Source organism: Chlorocebus sabaeus, chromosome 20 (assembly GCF_047675955.1).
Source record: "Chlorocebus sabaeus isolate Y175 chromosome 20, mChlSab1.0.hap1, whole genome shotgun sequence".
NCBI classification, from domain to species: Eukaryota; Metazoa; Chordata; class Mammalia; order Primates; family Cercopithecidae; genus Chlorocebus; species Chlorocebus sabaeus.
Window position 1 is genome coordinate 132929490 of NC_132923.1, and position 14925 is coordinate 132944414.

At 50.8% G+C, this 14925-nt stretch overlaps 1 protein-coding gene across 1 annotated transcript; it reads left to right on the plus strand.

Moving 5' to 3' along the window:
* Positions 1–1256: 1256 nt before the first annotated feature.
* C20H1orf174 (chromosome 20 C1orf174 homolog) lies at positions 1257–11837 on the plus strand. Its single transcript, XM_007980838.3, has 4 exons — positions 1257–1376; positions 8335–8448; positions 9882–10370; positions 10905–11837. The coding sequence occupies exons 1-4, from the start codon at positions 1362–1364 to the stop codon at positions 11013–11015; spliced, it is 729 nt and encodes a 242-aa protein (XP_007979029.3). The 5' UTR covers positions 1257–1361; the 3' UTR covers positions 11016–11837.
* Positions 11838–14925: the final 3088 nt, after the last annotated feature.

Consider the following 14925-nt stretch of genomic DNA (forward strand, 5'->3'; position numbering starts at 1 on the left):
GACTCCGTCTCAAATAAAAAATAAAAAATAAAAAACAGAACAGTGGTCCTCAGCTTTATAAACACCTCCCTTAGCTGATGTGAAGGCCAGGATGTCAAGCAGCGGCCGAGGAGGACGCATCACAGCAGCCCAGGCCTGCTAAAGGAGTGTCTGCTGGAGGCGTGGCCGCTGTGCGTCCACTCAGACCTGATAGGGTGTGGCCACTGGAGGAGGCGTGGCCGCTGCGGGTCCACCCAGGCGCGCTAGGGGCGTGGCCACCTGAGGAGGCGCGGCCGCTGCGAATCCACTTTTGCCCCGTAGAGTAACCGGACAGCGGAGGGGTCAGTTCCCGCCTTGCACGTGACAGGGGGTGAGAACCGGACCCCCAGCCTGACGCTGGACCCCGGCCTCCTGGGCCCACCGATGCCCTCCACTAAGGCCCACTCCCGCCCGCGACGTGGGGGACAGCAGAGGCCACCCCAACCCAAAGCGGCATCTTGCAGGGCAGCCCAGCCTGCGACAAGCGCGCAAAGTTCCCTAGCAGGACCGCAGCAAGGGCAGGTCTAGGGGTCCCTCGCGCTGCTCAACGCCGCTAACGGGCGCTCAGAAACCAGCGCTCTGGGCACTGCAGAAAGCACTTCCCGCCCTCCTACAGGCTCTTGGCCAGGGACTGCCAGGGGAGGCGCCCCTCTCCAACATGGCGGCCACGGACGCACCAGGGAAGAGCCCCTCACAAACATGGCCGTCCGCCGCTCTCAAACATGGGGGCCACAGGGGCTTCAAGAGAAGCAACCCTCACGAACATAGTTGCCTGCCCCTCTCAAACATAGCGGCCACAGGCGCACCAAGAGAAGCGCCCGTTACAAACATGGCCGTCCGCCCCTCTCAAACATGATGGCCAAAGAAGCTTCAACGCAAGTGCCCCTAAAGAACATTGTGGCCCACACCTCTCAAAACATGGCGGCCACAGGTGCACCAAGGGAAGCGCCGTTCACGAACATGGTCGTCCGCCCCTTTCAAATATGGCAAACACAGAAGCTACAAAAAAAGCACCACCACTCCCAAACATAACCTCCCAGGCCTGCCATGGGCGTGGGAAACATAGCGGCTACAGGGGTAGCAAGGGACGCGCCCTCACGAACATGGCCTGCCACAGGACGACTTACTGCTCCAGTGTCCCAGCACTGGCCCAAAGCCCGCGAGCTGCGCCAGCCGCTTACGTAAAAGCCAACACTGTGGGGTCACATGACGAGGGCGCTGCGCTGTGATTGGCTCTGCTGACGTCGGACGCCGCTGCGGCGCGCTCTGCAGACTCCGGGTCGCCGCTCCGCCGGGACGCGTTGGTCCGGGGCGCGCGGTTCTTGGCTGTGGCGCTCACACTCATGAGGAGCCGGAAGGTGAGGGATGGTGCTCGGCAGCAGCTGCGCTGGACAGGGCGGGGACTCCGGGCCACCTGCCGTCTGGAGAGCCGGGGCGAGGTCACGGGTTGCCTGTGACCTAGGAACGGCCTCCGCTTGGGCCTCGCCCCCGGGAGAAGCGGGGGGCTCCAGGCCACACTCCCGGGAGAAGGGGAGCTCCCAGACCACGCCCCCGGGAGAAGGGAGGGGCTCCAGGGCAAGCTCCCGGGAGAAGGAGGGCTCCCAGGTCACGCCCCTGGGAAAGGGGGAATCCGGGCCACGCCCCCGGGAGAAGGGGCGCTCCCAAGCCACACCCCCAGGAGAAGGGGAGCTCCCAGGCCACGCACCGGGGAGAACGGGGACCCCGGGCCACGCCCTAGGGAGAAATGGAGCTCAGAGGTCACGTCCCCGGGAAAAGGGGCCTCCCAGGTTATCGCCCCCCGCAGAAGGGGGGCTCCGGGCCATGCCCCCAGGAGAAGGGGAGCTCCCAGGCCACGCTGCCGGGAGAAGGGGGCTCCGGTCCACGTCCTCGGGAGAAGTGGAGCTCACAGGTCACGTCCCGGGGAGATGGGGGCCTCCCAGGCCACGCCCCCTTGAAGGGAGATTTCAGGCCACTTTCACAGGAGGGTGGGGTGCCCTCTCCAGAACTGGTTTCAACTCCTGGTAGTGCTGGATGCTGCGGAGCTGAGTTTGTGCCCCTCAACTGCTGCCACTCCAGTGGAGGTCACACAGCGTGTGACCTCAGGTTGGCCCCATGTACTTAATGTGCTAAAAGTGGGGTGATGTGGGATCCACCCAGAGGGTGGTGAGGATTTAAGGGGGGTGCCAGTGTCTGGCAAGGGGCAAGTGCTTACCGCTTGGGTTTAACAGTTAAAGGTGAAAGACCCTTTTCACAGTGCACCTGGCGCGGGTCCAGGTCCACCTGGGAGGCTCTGAGCTGCTTGGAGGCTCTCCTGGTTTATTCAAATGGAGTGACCACTTGTGAATTCCAACTCCTTTTGCTATTTTTAATCTTTGAACCAAAACTAGGCAGCATACACTTGGATCTTTTTTTAAATCCAGTCTGGTAGTTTCTGCCTTTTGATTGAATTGTTTAGCCCGTGCACATTTAATATTATTGATATACTGTAGTTAGGTTTACATATGCCATTTTACTTTTTCTTTACTTTATACAAGTCTGTCTTTTTCTTCCCCTATTCCTTCTTTAAGTGGATTAAAGTGAATATTTTCTAATGTAGCATTTTAATTTAATGATTTTTTTACTACTTTTTTTGAGTTTTTTCCAGTGCTTGCTCTGTGTTTTACCATATACATCTTAATCTTCATACTCTCCATATACATATTAAGCTTCAGATTTGTACTAGGTTAATTCCAAGTGACACGGAAAGGTTACCGTTATATGGTTATTTTTGTGGTATTTTGTTATATGTATTACATCTGGTAATGTTACAAACTCAACAATACAGTGTGATCATTATTACTTTCTGTCTGTGGTCATTTCCTCAACCAGTAGGGCTTTGCCTTCACCCACTTTCTTTGTTTTGTTATTGGCAAATATAGTACACGTCTATATTATATACATGTTATTGTATACAATTGCTTTTTAAATTATGAGAAGGAGGTAGAAAAATAGGCATTTAAACTATCTTTATAAGAACATAATTACATTTACTGGTGCTGTTTGTGTGGGCGTGTGTGGGTTTGAATTACTGTCTGGGGTCACTTGCTTTCAGCCTGACGAACTTCTTTTAGTATTTCTTGTAAAGTGAATTTTTATTTTGTTTTTTTGTTTTGAGACCGGAGTCTCGCTCTGTTGCCCAGGCTGGAGTGCAGAGGTGTGATCTCAGCCAACTGCAGCCTCCACCTCCCAGGTTCAAATGATTCTCACCTCAGCCTCTGGAACTGCTGGGATTACAGGAGCCCGCCCCTACGCTGGGCTAATTTTTGTATTTTTACTGGAGATGGGGTTTCACCATGTTGACCAGGCTGGTCTAAAACTGACCTCAGGTGATCCACCACCTCAGCCTCCCAAAGTGCTGGGATTACAGGCATAAGCCACCATGCCCAGCCCATTTTTGAAGTATAGCTTTGCTGGATATAGGATTCTTGGTTAACAGGTTTGTTTGAGTACTTTGAATATGTTTGAATATTCTCCATTGTTTCAGTCAGTGGTTCATTTATTGAGGTTCCTGTCTAAGTGGCTTTCTTCTTGTGGCTTTCAAGATTTTGTTCTCTTATGACTTTCAAGATTTTACCTTTGATCTTTGTATTTTTACAGTGATGTGTCTGTGGATCTCTTTGCATGTATCCTATTTGGAGTTCAGTTCATTAAGATTCCTGGATATGGGGTCAGGTACGGTGGCTCCCACCTGTAATCCCAGCACTTTGGGAGGCCGAGGCAGGCAGATCACGAGGTCAGGAGATCAAGACCATCCTGGCTAACGTGGTGAAACCCCGTCTCTACTAAAAATACAAAAAAGTATCCAGGCGTGGTGGTATACACCTGTAGTCCCAGCTACTCAGGAGGCTGAGGCAGGAGAATGGCGTGAACCTGGGAGGCGGAACTTGAAGTGAGCCGAGATTGCACCACTGCACTCCAGCCTGGGTGACAGAGCGAGACTCCGTCTAAAAAAAAAACAAAACAAAACAAACAAAAAGAGTCCTGGATATGTAGGTTGTTTTTCTATAAATTTGAGAAGTTCTCAGCTGTTATTTCTTCAAATATTTTTTCTGCTCCTTTGTCTTTACATTTTTGTGGTTCTTATTATGTGTGTGTTAGTGCACTTAATGGCGTCCAGCATTTCTCTGCGGCTTGCTTTATTTTTCTTCATTCTTTTTTTCTGTGTTCTTCAGCGTGCATAATCTATCGCTCTACCTTCAAGTTTGCTTATCCTGCCAGTTCATGTCTACTATTGAGCCCTTCTAGTGAATTTTGTTATTTCAGGTTTTGTACTTTTCTACTCCAGAATTTCCATTTGGTTTTTAAGTAATTTCTCTTTATTGATAGTCTCTTTGATGCAACGTTATCTTATTTTTCTTCTTTATTCATGATCTTGATCTTGTTTATCATGGCTACCTTGTCCTTTATATATGTATAAATCTAACGTCTGGTCACTCTCACAGACAGCTTCTGTGGCCTGCTTTTATTCCAGTGTGTGAGTCTGCTTTTCTGTTTCTTTGAGTGCTTCATAATTTTTTGTTGGAATTATGTCTTCATAATTTTTTTGACATTTTAGATAATATATTTTAGCAATTCTGGGTACTGTCCGCAACCCTGGGGCTTGTCATTGTTGATATGCTTATTTGTTTAGCAACTGAGTAGATTGTTTTGATATATATTTCCCCTGCCACAGTGTTCAGCCTCTGATATTGCTGGTGGGGGGTGGCACCCAGCTTTGGGTATGCCCACAGCCACCCTGGATGACAGTGGTTTTAGCGGGGTCCTTTTCCTCTTTCCCTGACCACATCCGGCTGTTAAACTTTACTAATGCCAGCTTATTGTGCTATTCTCAGCAACAGCCTAGGCATAAGTTGCTCTGCAAACTAATCCGATCAAATTGTGGCTTCTTTGAAGGGATATTTTCTAAGGTCAGTGTTTGATTAGTTTGTTCTAGGCCCAAGACGGCTCCTTCCAGCCATGGTAGTCTCTGGCTCTCTTCTGCAAACTAGTTGGCTACAACTTGGCCTATTGCTTGATTCTCCACTGCCCCCACTCCTTCATCACAGCCTCCACTGTTCTTGAGCAAGCTCCCTTAGGCTTGAACTTCTCCACATTCCATTGCAGTGAATTTGGTGCCTTTGGGGAGACTTAAGAACTGTCTGTTTAGTTGCCTGCCCCTCACCCCAGGCAGAGCCTCTGAGCCAGGGCCATGCAGCTGAGGACAGTAATAGGCTTCTCTCTGAATGGGGGTTGGGGGAGCCAGCAGCAGCCTGAGATCCCCCAAGTTTGCCTCCCCCGGCCTGGAACCACCTTACATCTAGGACAAGGTTGATGGGGCCCCAGTCTTCTTGGTTCACTGGGCGGAGCCTCCTGCAGAGGCTCAAACCCTGCTTGTAGAAGGGAGCCAAGGTGAAGCCTCCATTCTATAAATAGGGTCTGAGCAGAAAGGAATTCCCCTCTTCTCAATCCTACTCACTCAGGACCTAGTCTCAGCCACAGGTGGGATGAGAGCAGAAAGGGAAGCACTGCTGTCCTGCCTCTCCTGGGAAGAAACCCCGCCGCCTGGGAGCTGGGGAGGTGGCTCTGTGTTCTTGACTGCAGCAGGATGGCGCTTAAATGCCACAGACTCTCCATGTCCTTACCGAATGTATGTAGGTGTTCCAGAGCAAGTGTTTCTTCGTTTGCTGGGTTCCCGTAGGACCATTCCCAAAGGCTCTCTAAATGACTGTTGGGGGACTGCTCATCACCTTCTTTGAGTAGGAGGTCAGTGAAGCTCCTCAGGCCATCATGCTGAAGTCAGTCTCGGCCAGCCCTTTTGGAGAAACCATGTTTGTGCTTGTGACATACCAGTTATTAAACAATCTACTGGAATCAGGAGAATCTCAATGATGAGAAAGTCTTTCCTTTTTTGGATTGCGGGAGCAACCCAAGCTGCCCAACTGCAGAGCAGGAATCTGCAAGTGAGACTGTGACCAATTCCTGACATTTTGGAGTTGACACCTTGGAGGTGGTTAATCCATGGTGAAACTGAAGCTAAGCTGCTCTCATATTTTGATTCCTGTCAATCCGGAGGGGCCAGCAAGTTGCCTGCTCAGGTGTCTGTAACAGCCCGTGCTTCCAGGCCCACGAGATCGTCTGGCTTTTCTCTGCGGAAGGGGCCGAAAGGTCCACCTGATGAACCTGTTGCACGCAAAAAGTTCAGAACCACTGCTGCCTAGATGCTGACAGAAACCTTGAGAAGCACCTGCTGTGGGAAAAGATCTGCAGGCCTAGAACACAGAGCGGGTGACAGCTTCTTCATTTCAGTCCTCACCTCAGGCAGCTTTTGGGGGTCGTATCTAGGGTGAGCTGTTGTGATGGAACAGAGATTTGGAGGCCAGGCATCACTTGTGTAACCTCATAAGCTCCTCACCCAAGTCGTCCTCATCTGAAATGGGCGTGCCACTCCTTTAAAGCTGCTCAGGCACCGAGGCAGGCTCCCCACGCAGCATACTCCGCGCAGAGCAGCAAAGTGCCCGGAGGAGGACTCACAGCAAGGAGGAGAGGAGGGTCAGTGGCTTTCTAGGACAGAGACGTCTTTTCCCTACAATGGCGTTTTAGGGAGATGGGCTTATTTAGGACCCAGTGGGAGGATTTTGATGAGAGACGTTTATGGCAACTCTTAGCAAGTTCTGTCACCTCTGTTGCCTCAGTAACCTTGGTGTAACTGTGACCATGACATCTGCGGGGCTCTCAGCAAAGCCCTGCCCTTGTAAGAGGACGGAGGCCCAGCCCCTCCGTGTGCTGTGGTAGCAGGCACTTCACCCAGCCTGTGGGTACCTGGTGTGCCCTGTGTACAGCTGGCAGGTGTCCTGGCCTCTGGTGGGCTGCTGCCTGCTCTTCTCCCTCCTGTTTCAGACGCACGCTCTGACTGCCACAGTATCACACGGCCTTGGAGCTGCCACCCCATAGGGCTTCTGGAACTGTCTTGGGCTATGGAGTGCACGGCAGAGACAGATTATTTCTATTTTTTTTTTTTCCTTTATTTCTCTTATCTGCTGTTGGGCAGGGTGCTCTTCGTCCGTCCCCTTCTGAGTTCCAGTTCTAGGACCTGTTGGCAGCAGCTCCTGGACCTTTCCTGGCCACGTCAACCTGCATTGCTCCTGTTTATTGCTTCTGCTGCTCACACTCCTTCCTTTCGAGTTTTCTAAGTGCGTGTGATATCTGGACTGGATTCTGGAACAGAAGAACCGTTCATGGAGAAACTGATAAAATACAAATACAATCTGTAGTTTAGTGAAGAATCCTGTACTGTTGCTTAGTTTTTAATGTTGACAATGTCCTGTAGTTGTTTAACATTAGTGGAAGCTGAGTGAAGGCTACATGGCAACTCTCTGTACTATTTTACTATTATTATTTTTTCACAGACATGGTCTTACTCTGTCACCCGAGTGGAGTGCAGTGGTGCAGTCATAGCTCACTGCAGCCTCAAACTCCTGGGATCAAGCGATCCTCTCACCTCAGCCTCTCACGTAGCTGGAACTAGAGGTGCACACCACCACACTTGGCTAATTTTTTTTAAAATTTTTTTAAAGATGGGATCTCGCTGTGTTACCCAGGCTGGTCTTGAACTCCTGGGCTCAAGCAGTCCTCCTACCTCAGCCTCCCAAGTAGCTAGGATTACAGGTATGAGCTATCACACCACTTTCTTTGTACTATTTTTTGCAACTTTTCTGAAAACCGAAAATTATTCCTCAATAGTTATTTTAAATGTGATGTCTTTACTTAATTTCTTTCTTGTTATTAGAAGAGTTTGCTTTGCATTCAGGATAAAAGAGAGGTGGACCAGTTTGTTAATGTTAAGATTTGTGAAACAGTAGCTAGCTGCTTTCAGCTAATAGAATAGAACTCTAATTTGAGGGAGAGAAACTTTGGTTTCCTCATGTTACCTTTTTCTAAGAACTTTGACAATGTATAAAAGTTGGAGATCCTTCTAAGGAAGGCATGTGCTGCTTATTCTAAATGCTTCGAAGTTGACTTAATTCCCACTAATGGACAAATGGTGGTTACTGGAGACATACGAGGTAAGGGGGACAGATTGTCCCAAGCCTCCGAGATCGTGGAAAGAGTAGATCCTGTATCCTAATCCCAGGCACAGTTTGGTTTGGATTTACACATTCGGGCCACAGCTGTCTCCACAAAGATGATAAAATCCTGGAGTGGGAGGGGCTGTCTTCGGGTGTTTAGGTGGGAAGTTCTCGTCTGCACGGTCACGCCGCCTTCCTGAGATCGCTCTCTGAGTGGCTCTCAATCTGTCAGCTCACAGGTGCAGTGCGGTCTTCGGCGCGCTTGAAAGCACGAAGTTGTTCAGCAGCCGGGTTGGCCTCTGCCCAGGAAGCCGCTGGTTCCACGTCTGCCAAGACAGCATGTCTGGTGAGCCCTGTTACCATGGAGAACGCCAGGATCCTGACTCTAGGGTCCATTTTTATACAAAATTGCCACTCCAAGATGTGTTGCTTTATAAAAATATCGAATGTTACTTGTCTGCCAGAGGGGGACTATTTCAGAAGAAAAGGTGACAGCACTGTAATTGCCTTCAGAGAAAGACACACTTGGCAGGTCGGGGCTGACTTTCCTAGCACCTCCCTACCCGTGTGTGTGTCCAGACCAGGCTCTGATCCTAGCACTGCACACCCGTGTGTGTGTCTAAACCCGGGCTCTGATGCTAGCACCTCCCCACCCGTGTGTGTGTGTCTAGACCCGGGCTCTGATGCTAGCACCTCCCCACCCGTGTGTGTGTGTCTAGACCCGGGCTCTGATGCTAGCACCTCCCCACCCGTGTGTGTGTGTCTAGACCCGGGCTCTGATGCTAGCACCTCCCCACCCGTGTGTGTGTGTCTAGACCCGGGCTCTGATGCTAGCACCTCCCCACCCGTGTGTGTGTGTCTAGACCCGGGCTCTGATGCTAGCACCTCCCCACCCGTGTGTGTGTGTCTAGACCCGGGCTCTGATGCTAGCACCTCCCCACCCGTGTGTGTGTGTCTAGACCCGGGCTCTGATGCTAGCACCTCCCCACCCGTGTGTGTGTGTCTGGACCCAGGCTCTGATGCTAGCACCTGCCCACCCGTGTGTGTGTCTAGACCAGGCCTGAGGCCACTTGTGCTCATTGTTCTGTTCTTAGATGGGCTGTCGAGTCATGCTGGCTCATTGCCGTGCAGCCTCACCCCCAGAGGCTTGAAGAGAAAGGCAGAGTGGGTGGGGAAAGGAATCTCATGCCATCTGCCGTTCACCCTAGCCCAGCCATCACTCACTTCCGAGGAGTGAGTTCCTGAACTTCCCGGTGAAGTAGAGCCGCTTCCTGGAGCCCACAGCTGAGGGGCTGGGACTTGGCCATATGCCAGCATATAGCACAGAGCTTTGCTCATAATGAGGTGCTTGGTACAATTTTGTCAAAGTCAATTTAACAAATATTTCTTGAGCACCTACTGTGTGCCAGGCACTAATTGGTGAATAAAGCAAAGACCCCTTCCTTCCCAGAGCTTATGCCCTAGCAGAAATGAATGAAAGCTGGGTTCTTTTATTGTAATTGTATAACATATAAATGTGTGCTTCAGAATTCGCCTCAGGAGCTGTAACACCACTAGGGAAAACTGAAAGTGTAGGAGTGATGTGGGGTGTGTCTAAATTCAGTCTCCGTTGTATTTTGTCCCTTGGTGGCAGAACAGTGAAATGGCGATCTGTGAAAGTTGTGGTCACAGCATCTTCATCATTTCAGATGTGAGAAGAAATACTAGCCTCTGGATTGAAGCCTGTTTTATTTGCTAGATGTGTCTGGTTCCCCTTACATTTTTTTTTTTTCTTGACAGACTTCCTCATCCCACAAAGCCACAGACAGGCGAACGTCCAAGAAGTTCAAATGTGACAAAGGTCATCTTGTGAAGTCAGAATTACAGAAGCTTGTCCCTAAGAATGACAGCGCTTCTTTGCCAAAAGTGACACCTGAGGCCCCTTGTAAAAATGAGTTTGCTGAAAGCAGTGCCTTGCTTCCAGGCAGCGAGGCCGGCATTTCCGTGCAGCGGGGGGCTGCAGGTCTTCCCCTCGGTGGCTGCAGAGTTGTGAGTGACTCTCGCTTAGCAAAGACTAAAGACGGCCTGTCCGTGCCGAAGCACAGTGCCGGGTCAGGAGCAGAAGAATCCAATAGCAGCTCCACTGTGCAGAAGGAGAATGAGCCAGGGCTAGAGACAGAGGACGTGCAGAAGCCACCACTTCAGATGGACAACAGTATCTTTCTGGATGACGACAGCAATCAGCCAATGCCTGTGAGCCGGTTCTTTGGAAACGTCGAGCTCATGCAGGTAAGGGCGGCGCCTTCCTCCTCCCATGGGTACTCAGGCAGCCAGCCGCACTTTCAAGTCACACACTCCCCACTCAGTGCAGGTAAATAATGCCTCGACACAACATTAAACATAAATTAATCATTTGAACCCACGAGGAGAAAATGAAAACATTGGCTAATTGGGGGCCCTCCCTCCATCTCCCGAGCTGAGAATCACTGCCATTGGGAAAGGCAGCGGTGGGAGGGGGCCTCCCGCAGCCACAGGTGTGTTTCCATGAAATCATGAAATCGGGTTTGTGGTTTTTTTGAACATCCACCCCACACTCGCTGTTGCTTTCTTTTGTTTTGAACCCAGCATCTTTCCTTCTTTTTACCCGGTCAGCCCAGTAGGGAGGAAGCTGTCCTCTCGAGGCGAATGCTGGGACTCAGGCGTTTTCACGCGTCTGAAAGGGAAGAGCGCTCTGCGAGCCCCAGAGCTGCTGGATGGGGCACACGGCAGATGCGGGTGCAGATGTGTGTTGCTCGTGACTGAAGCCATGTTTTCTTCTCTAAGGACCTCCCACCTGCGTCTTCATCGTGTCCTTCAATGAGCAGACGAGAGTTCAGAAAAATGCATTTCAGAGCCAAAGACGACGATGATGATGATGATGACGCAGAAATGTAGAGACCGTACAAAATGATGTCCTTGCCCTATTTCATACCATTAACAATTTGACAGTTTAGCACATTACAAGATTTATATAAAATGTATCTCCAAGAGAATGTCTTAATCAGACTTCAGAACTGACCCATCAAAGTCAATAGTGCAAAGCACTGAATACCTGTGGAGGAGACACTCATGGGAACTCAAACTCGGACAGTCTTTGAGGTTGCAAAGCTGCTGTACTGTGCCAATGTCCTTTCTTTTTTTTTTTTTTTTTCTTGAAGACAGAGTTTCTTTCTTGTCCCCCAGGCTGGCATGCAATGGCGCCATCTCGGCTCACTGCAACCTCCACCTCCCGGGTTCAAGTGATTCTCTTGCCTCAGCCTCCTGAGTAGCTGAGATTACAGGCGTGCGCCACCATGCCCAGCTAGTTTTTGTATTATTAGTAGACACAGGGGTTTCACCATGTTGGCCAGGCTGGTCTCAAACTGCTGACCTCAGGTGATCCGCCTGCCTCAGCCTCCCAGAGTGCTGGGATGACAGGTGTGAGCCACCATGCCTAGCCAGTGTCCTTCTTGTACACGTACATACATGGTGACGGCTTGAGTCAGCTGCAGGGCAGTGGGCTCAGTGAGAGGGATTTTTGTAAAGACAGCTCTTCACTTCAGCTCAGTAGCTTTGGTCATAGGCAAGTTTGTTTTCCATTATCATAATTTGATCATACTTGTGATGAATTCAATGCTAGTTCTTAAAGAACTCTTATTTCTGTATGCAGAGCTAACGTTTACTTTGGAAATTTTGCAAAATACACGTAAGAAAGAAATAAAATATATTTTGAAAATATTTTGAAAGCAGTCGTATGTTCTAAAACTGGATTCCTTTTTCAATGCCTGGGAGCTGAGTGGAGGAAGTGCATCCTGCCTCAGTCTCCTGCTCCCAAATGTTCATAAGGCGGGGTCCATCTTTTTTTTTTTTTTTTTGAGACTGAGTCTCTCTGTTGCCCAGGCTGGAGTGCAGTGGCGTGATCTCGGCTCACTGTGAACTCTGCCTTCCGGGTTCAAGCGATTGTCCAGCCTCAGCCTCTCAAGTAGCTGGGATTACAGGCATGCACCACCATGCCTGGCTAATTTTTCATATTTTTAGTAGAGACGGGATTTCACCATGTTGGCCAGGCTGGTCTCGAACTCCTGACCTCAGGTGATCCGCCCGCCTTGGCCTCCCACAGTGTTGGGATGACAGGCGTGAGCCACTGCGCCTGGCACGGGTCCATCTTTTAGACCCGTTCACCACTGAGGCCCTTGGGACAGGGCCTCTTCCCTTCTCTTGAGTGTACTTCCACGCCCACTTGTCTGCCGCAGAAGTGTCAGGCTTTCCTAGTGTGTGTGGTGGAGAAGGCCAGGCTCTCCTCCAGGCCACAGAGAGGTCCGTGTGCAGCTGCCTGACAAGAGCCGCCCTCCCCAGCCCCAGCGGCATCAGGGAGCACGTCGCTGCGTGTGCTCGCCCAGGGCAGTGGAGAGAAGCCGTCGGGAGCGCTGTCTCCATGGCCTCTTCCTGCCACCACCTGCACATAGAAGCCGAGTGGACCAAGCAGGAGCAAGCTGGGGTCCCTGGGTGACGAAGGACGGGGAGAAGTTGCCTGGGATGCGGGAGACTGTGTGGGCCTTTTCATGAGGGAGCAAGTCAGTCTCGCTGGTTTGAGCTTTTATACGTTTCTAGTTTAATTACAAGAGCAGCTAGAATTAACCCTGTGAAAATGTCCTGTGAAGCACAGGAAGGATTTTCCATAATAGATGAATTGGAAGCAAAATACAGTTGAAGCGCCCTATGAGAAGTGTTTCTGCTCCTTACTGTTCAAACACTGCCCTCCCTGAAGCTGTCATTCTCCACTTCTAATGTGATCCTTTTCTCATGAGCTGTGACCTTCACCTGCTTTGAATAACTTTGTGATTTATTGATCAACAAACTATAATTTGGAAATGTGTCTTGTAAAGTCATTTTATGATAACCAGGGAAATTAATTTACAACTTTTGCCAGGCACAGTGGCTCACACCTGTAATCCCAACACTTTGGGAGGCCAAGGCAGGCAGATCACTTCAGGTCAGGAGTTGGAGAACAGCCTGGCCAACATGGTGAAACCCTGTCTCTACTAAAAATACAAAAATTAGCTGGGTATGCTGGTGGGCGCCTGTAATCCTAGCTACCTGGGAGGCTAAGGCAGACACTTGAAGATCACTTGAACCCAGACACTTCAAGGCAGACTACTTGAAGATCACTTGAACCCAGGAGGCGGAGGCAGATCACTTGAAGGCAGGCACTTGAAGATCACTTGAACCCAGGAGGCGGAGGTTGCAGTGAGCTGAGATCGTGCCATTGCACTCCAGCCTGGGCAACAGAGCAAGACTCTGCCTCTAAATAAACAAATAAATAAAGTACAGCTTTAGATTGCTGCATGAATAACTATTAATAACAGCACCTATCTTGGTGGTGATGAGAATTTTTCCATCCTCTAAGCAGAGTTCAGTGAGGTGCGCGGTCCCAAACGATGATACACCTGCAGAGGAGACGCAGCACGCAGAGTGGAAAGTGTGTACATTCCTGGGGCCACCCCTGTTCACTCACAGTTGTTAACCTGCACTAACAAGCACTCCCAGGTAGAAACACTTTCCTAGTCTACATGTGGACTGTAGCCTGCACAGACCTAGGGGGATGGAACAAAGGGGGACAAATGAGGGAATAAAAGACAAGATACAAAAGAGTGTATTTGTGCTGATGCACAGCCCTGGCGCAGGCCGACTGTGGCTCTGCCTACAGTGCGCTTCCTCCTTAGCGGCAGGAAGGTCATGTCTTGTGGTCATGTTCGCTGCAGCTTTGCCGTCTGGTGGGAGCCTGGCGTTGGGCTGGTTGAGGCTGTCTGCAGGCCCCTACTGAGCTCTTCCCTTGGAAGCTTCTTACGGATGCCAGGATCTCCCAGCAGGTGACCCTCAGCCCCACAGAATACACGATTCCACACTCTTAGCTCCTAGAATTTTTCTCCCTCTTGTGTGAGAATGGACAGACCACACACTCTTTGTTGCAGAGGTTCAGCCATCTTTTCTAACCTGAGACTCTGGGTGACGTAACTCCTGATAGGTGGTAGCTCTTTGTAACAATCACCAGCACCTCGCCCCAGCCAAGGGCCGGGAAGCAAGAAAAAAAGCAATGACCAAAACACCACGTCACAGCCAGGAGAGCCTTGGACGCGTCACACACAGCTCAGCAAGTCTGGGTTTCCGGTGTCTCACCTCCTGGAGAAATGAAGCCTCAAGTCAGAAAGGGTGAGGAGGGGCACAGACGAGGCCCAACAACAGCAGGGTGGCGCAGAAGGCCTGAGGGACACAAAACGTCCGAGGCCTAGTCTTGGGCAGTGGGGCAGCACTGTGGAGCCATGTGGTAGAGGCATAGCAGCCCTGAGTGTCCAGGGCAAGGTGGCACAGCACGCCTGGACTGCTGAGAAGGAAGGACTTCCCTCAAGAATGCGTCTTAGGCCGGGCGCGGTGGCTCAAGCCTGTAATCCCAGCACTTTGGGAGGCCGAGACAGGCGGATCACGAGGTCAGGAGATCGAGACCATCCTGGCTAACACGGTGAAACCCCGTCTCTACTAAAAAAATAAAAAAAAAAAACTAGCCGGGCGAGGTGGCGGGCGCCTGTAGTCCCAGCTACTCGGGAGGCTGAGGCAGGAGAATGGCGTGAACCTGGGAGGCGGAGCTTGCAGTGAGCTGAGATCCGGCCACTGTACTCCAGCCTGGGCGACAGAGCGAGACTCCGCCTCAAAAAAAAAAAAAAAAAAAAAAGAATGCGTCTTGCTCCAGGTGCAGGGGCTCACGCCTGTAATCCCAGCACTTCAGGAGGCCAGGGGGGGTGGACCGCTTGCGCCCAGGAGTTCGAGACCA

Bases quoted from the DNA above. Each gene is read 5' to 3' on its own strand.
- C20H1orf174 (XM_007980838.3), top strand. The intron at 8,449-9,881 runs GTGAGCCCTGTT...TTTTCTTGACAG, and splicing joins CTGCCAAGACAGCATGTCTG to ACTTCCTCATCCCACAAAGC. The intron at 10,371-10,904 runs GTAAGGGCGGCG...TTCTTCTCTAAG, and splicing joins GAAACGTCGAGCTCATGCAG to GACCTCCCACCTGCGTCTTC.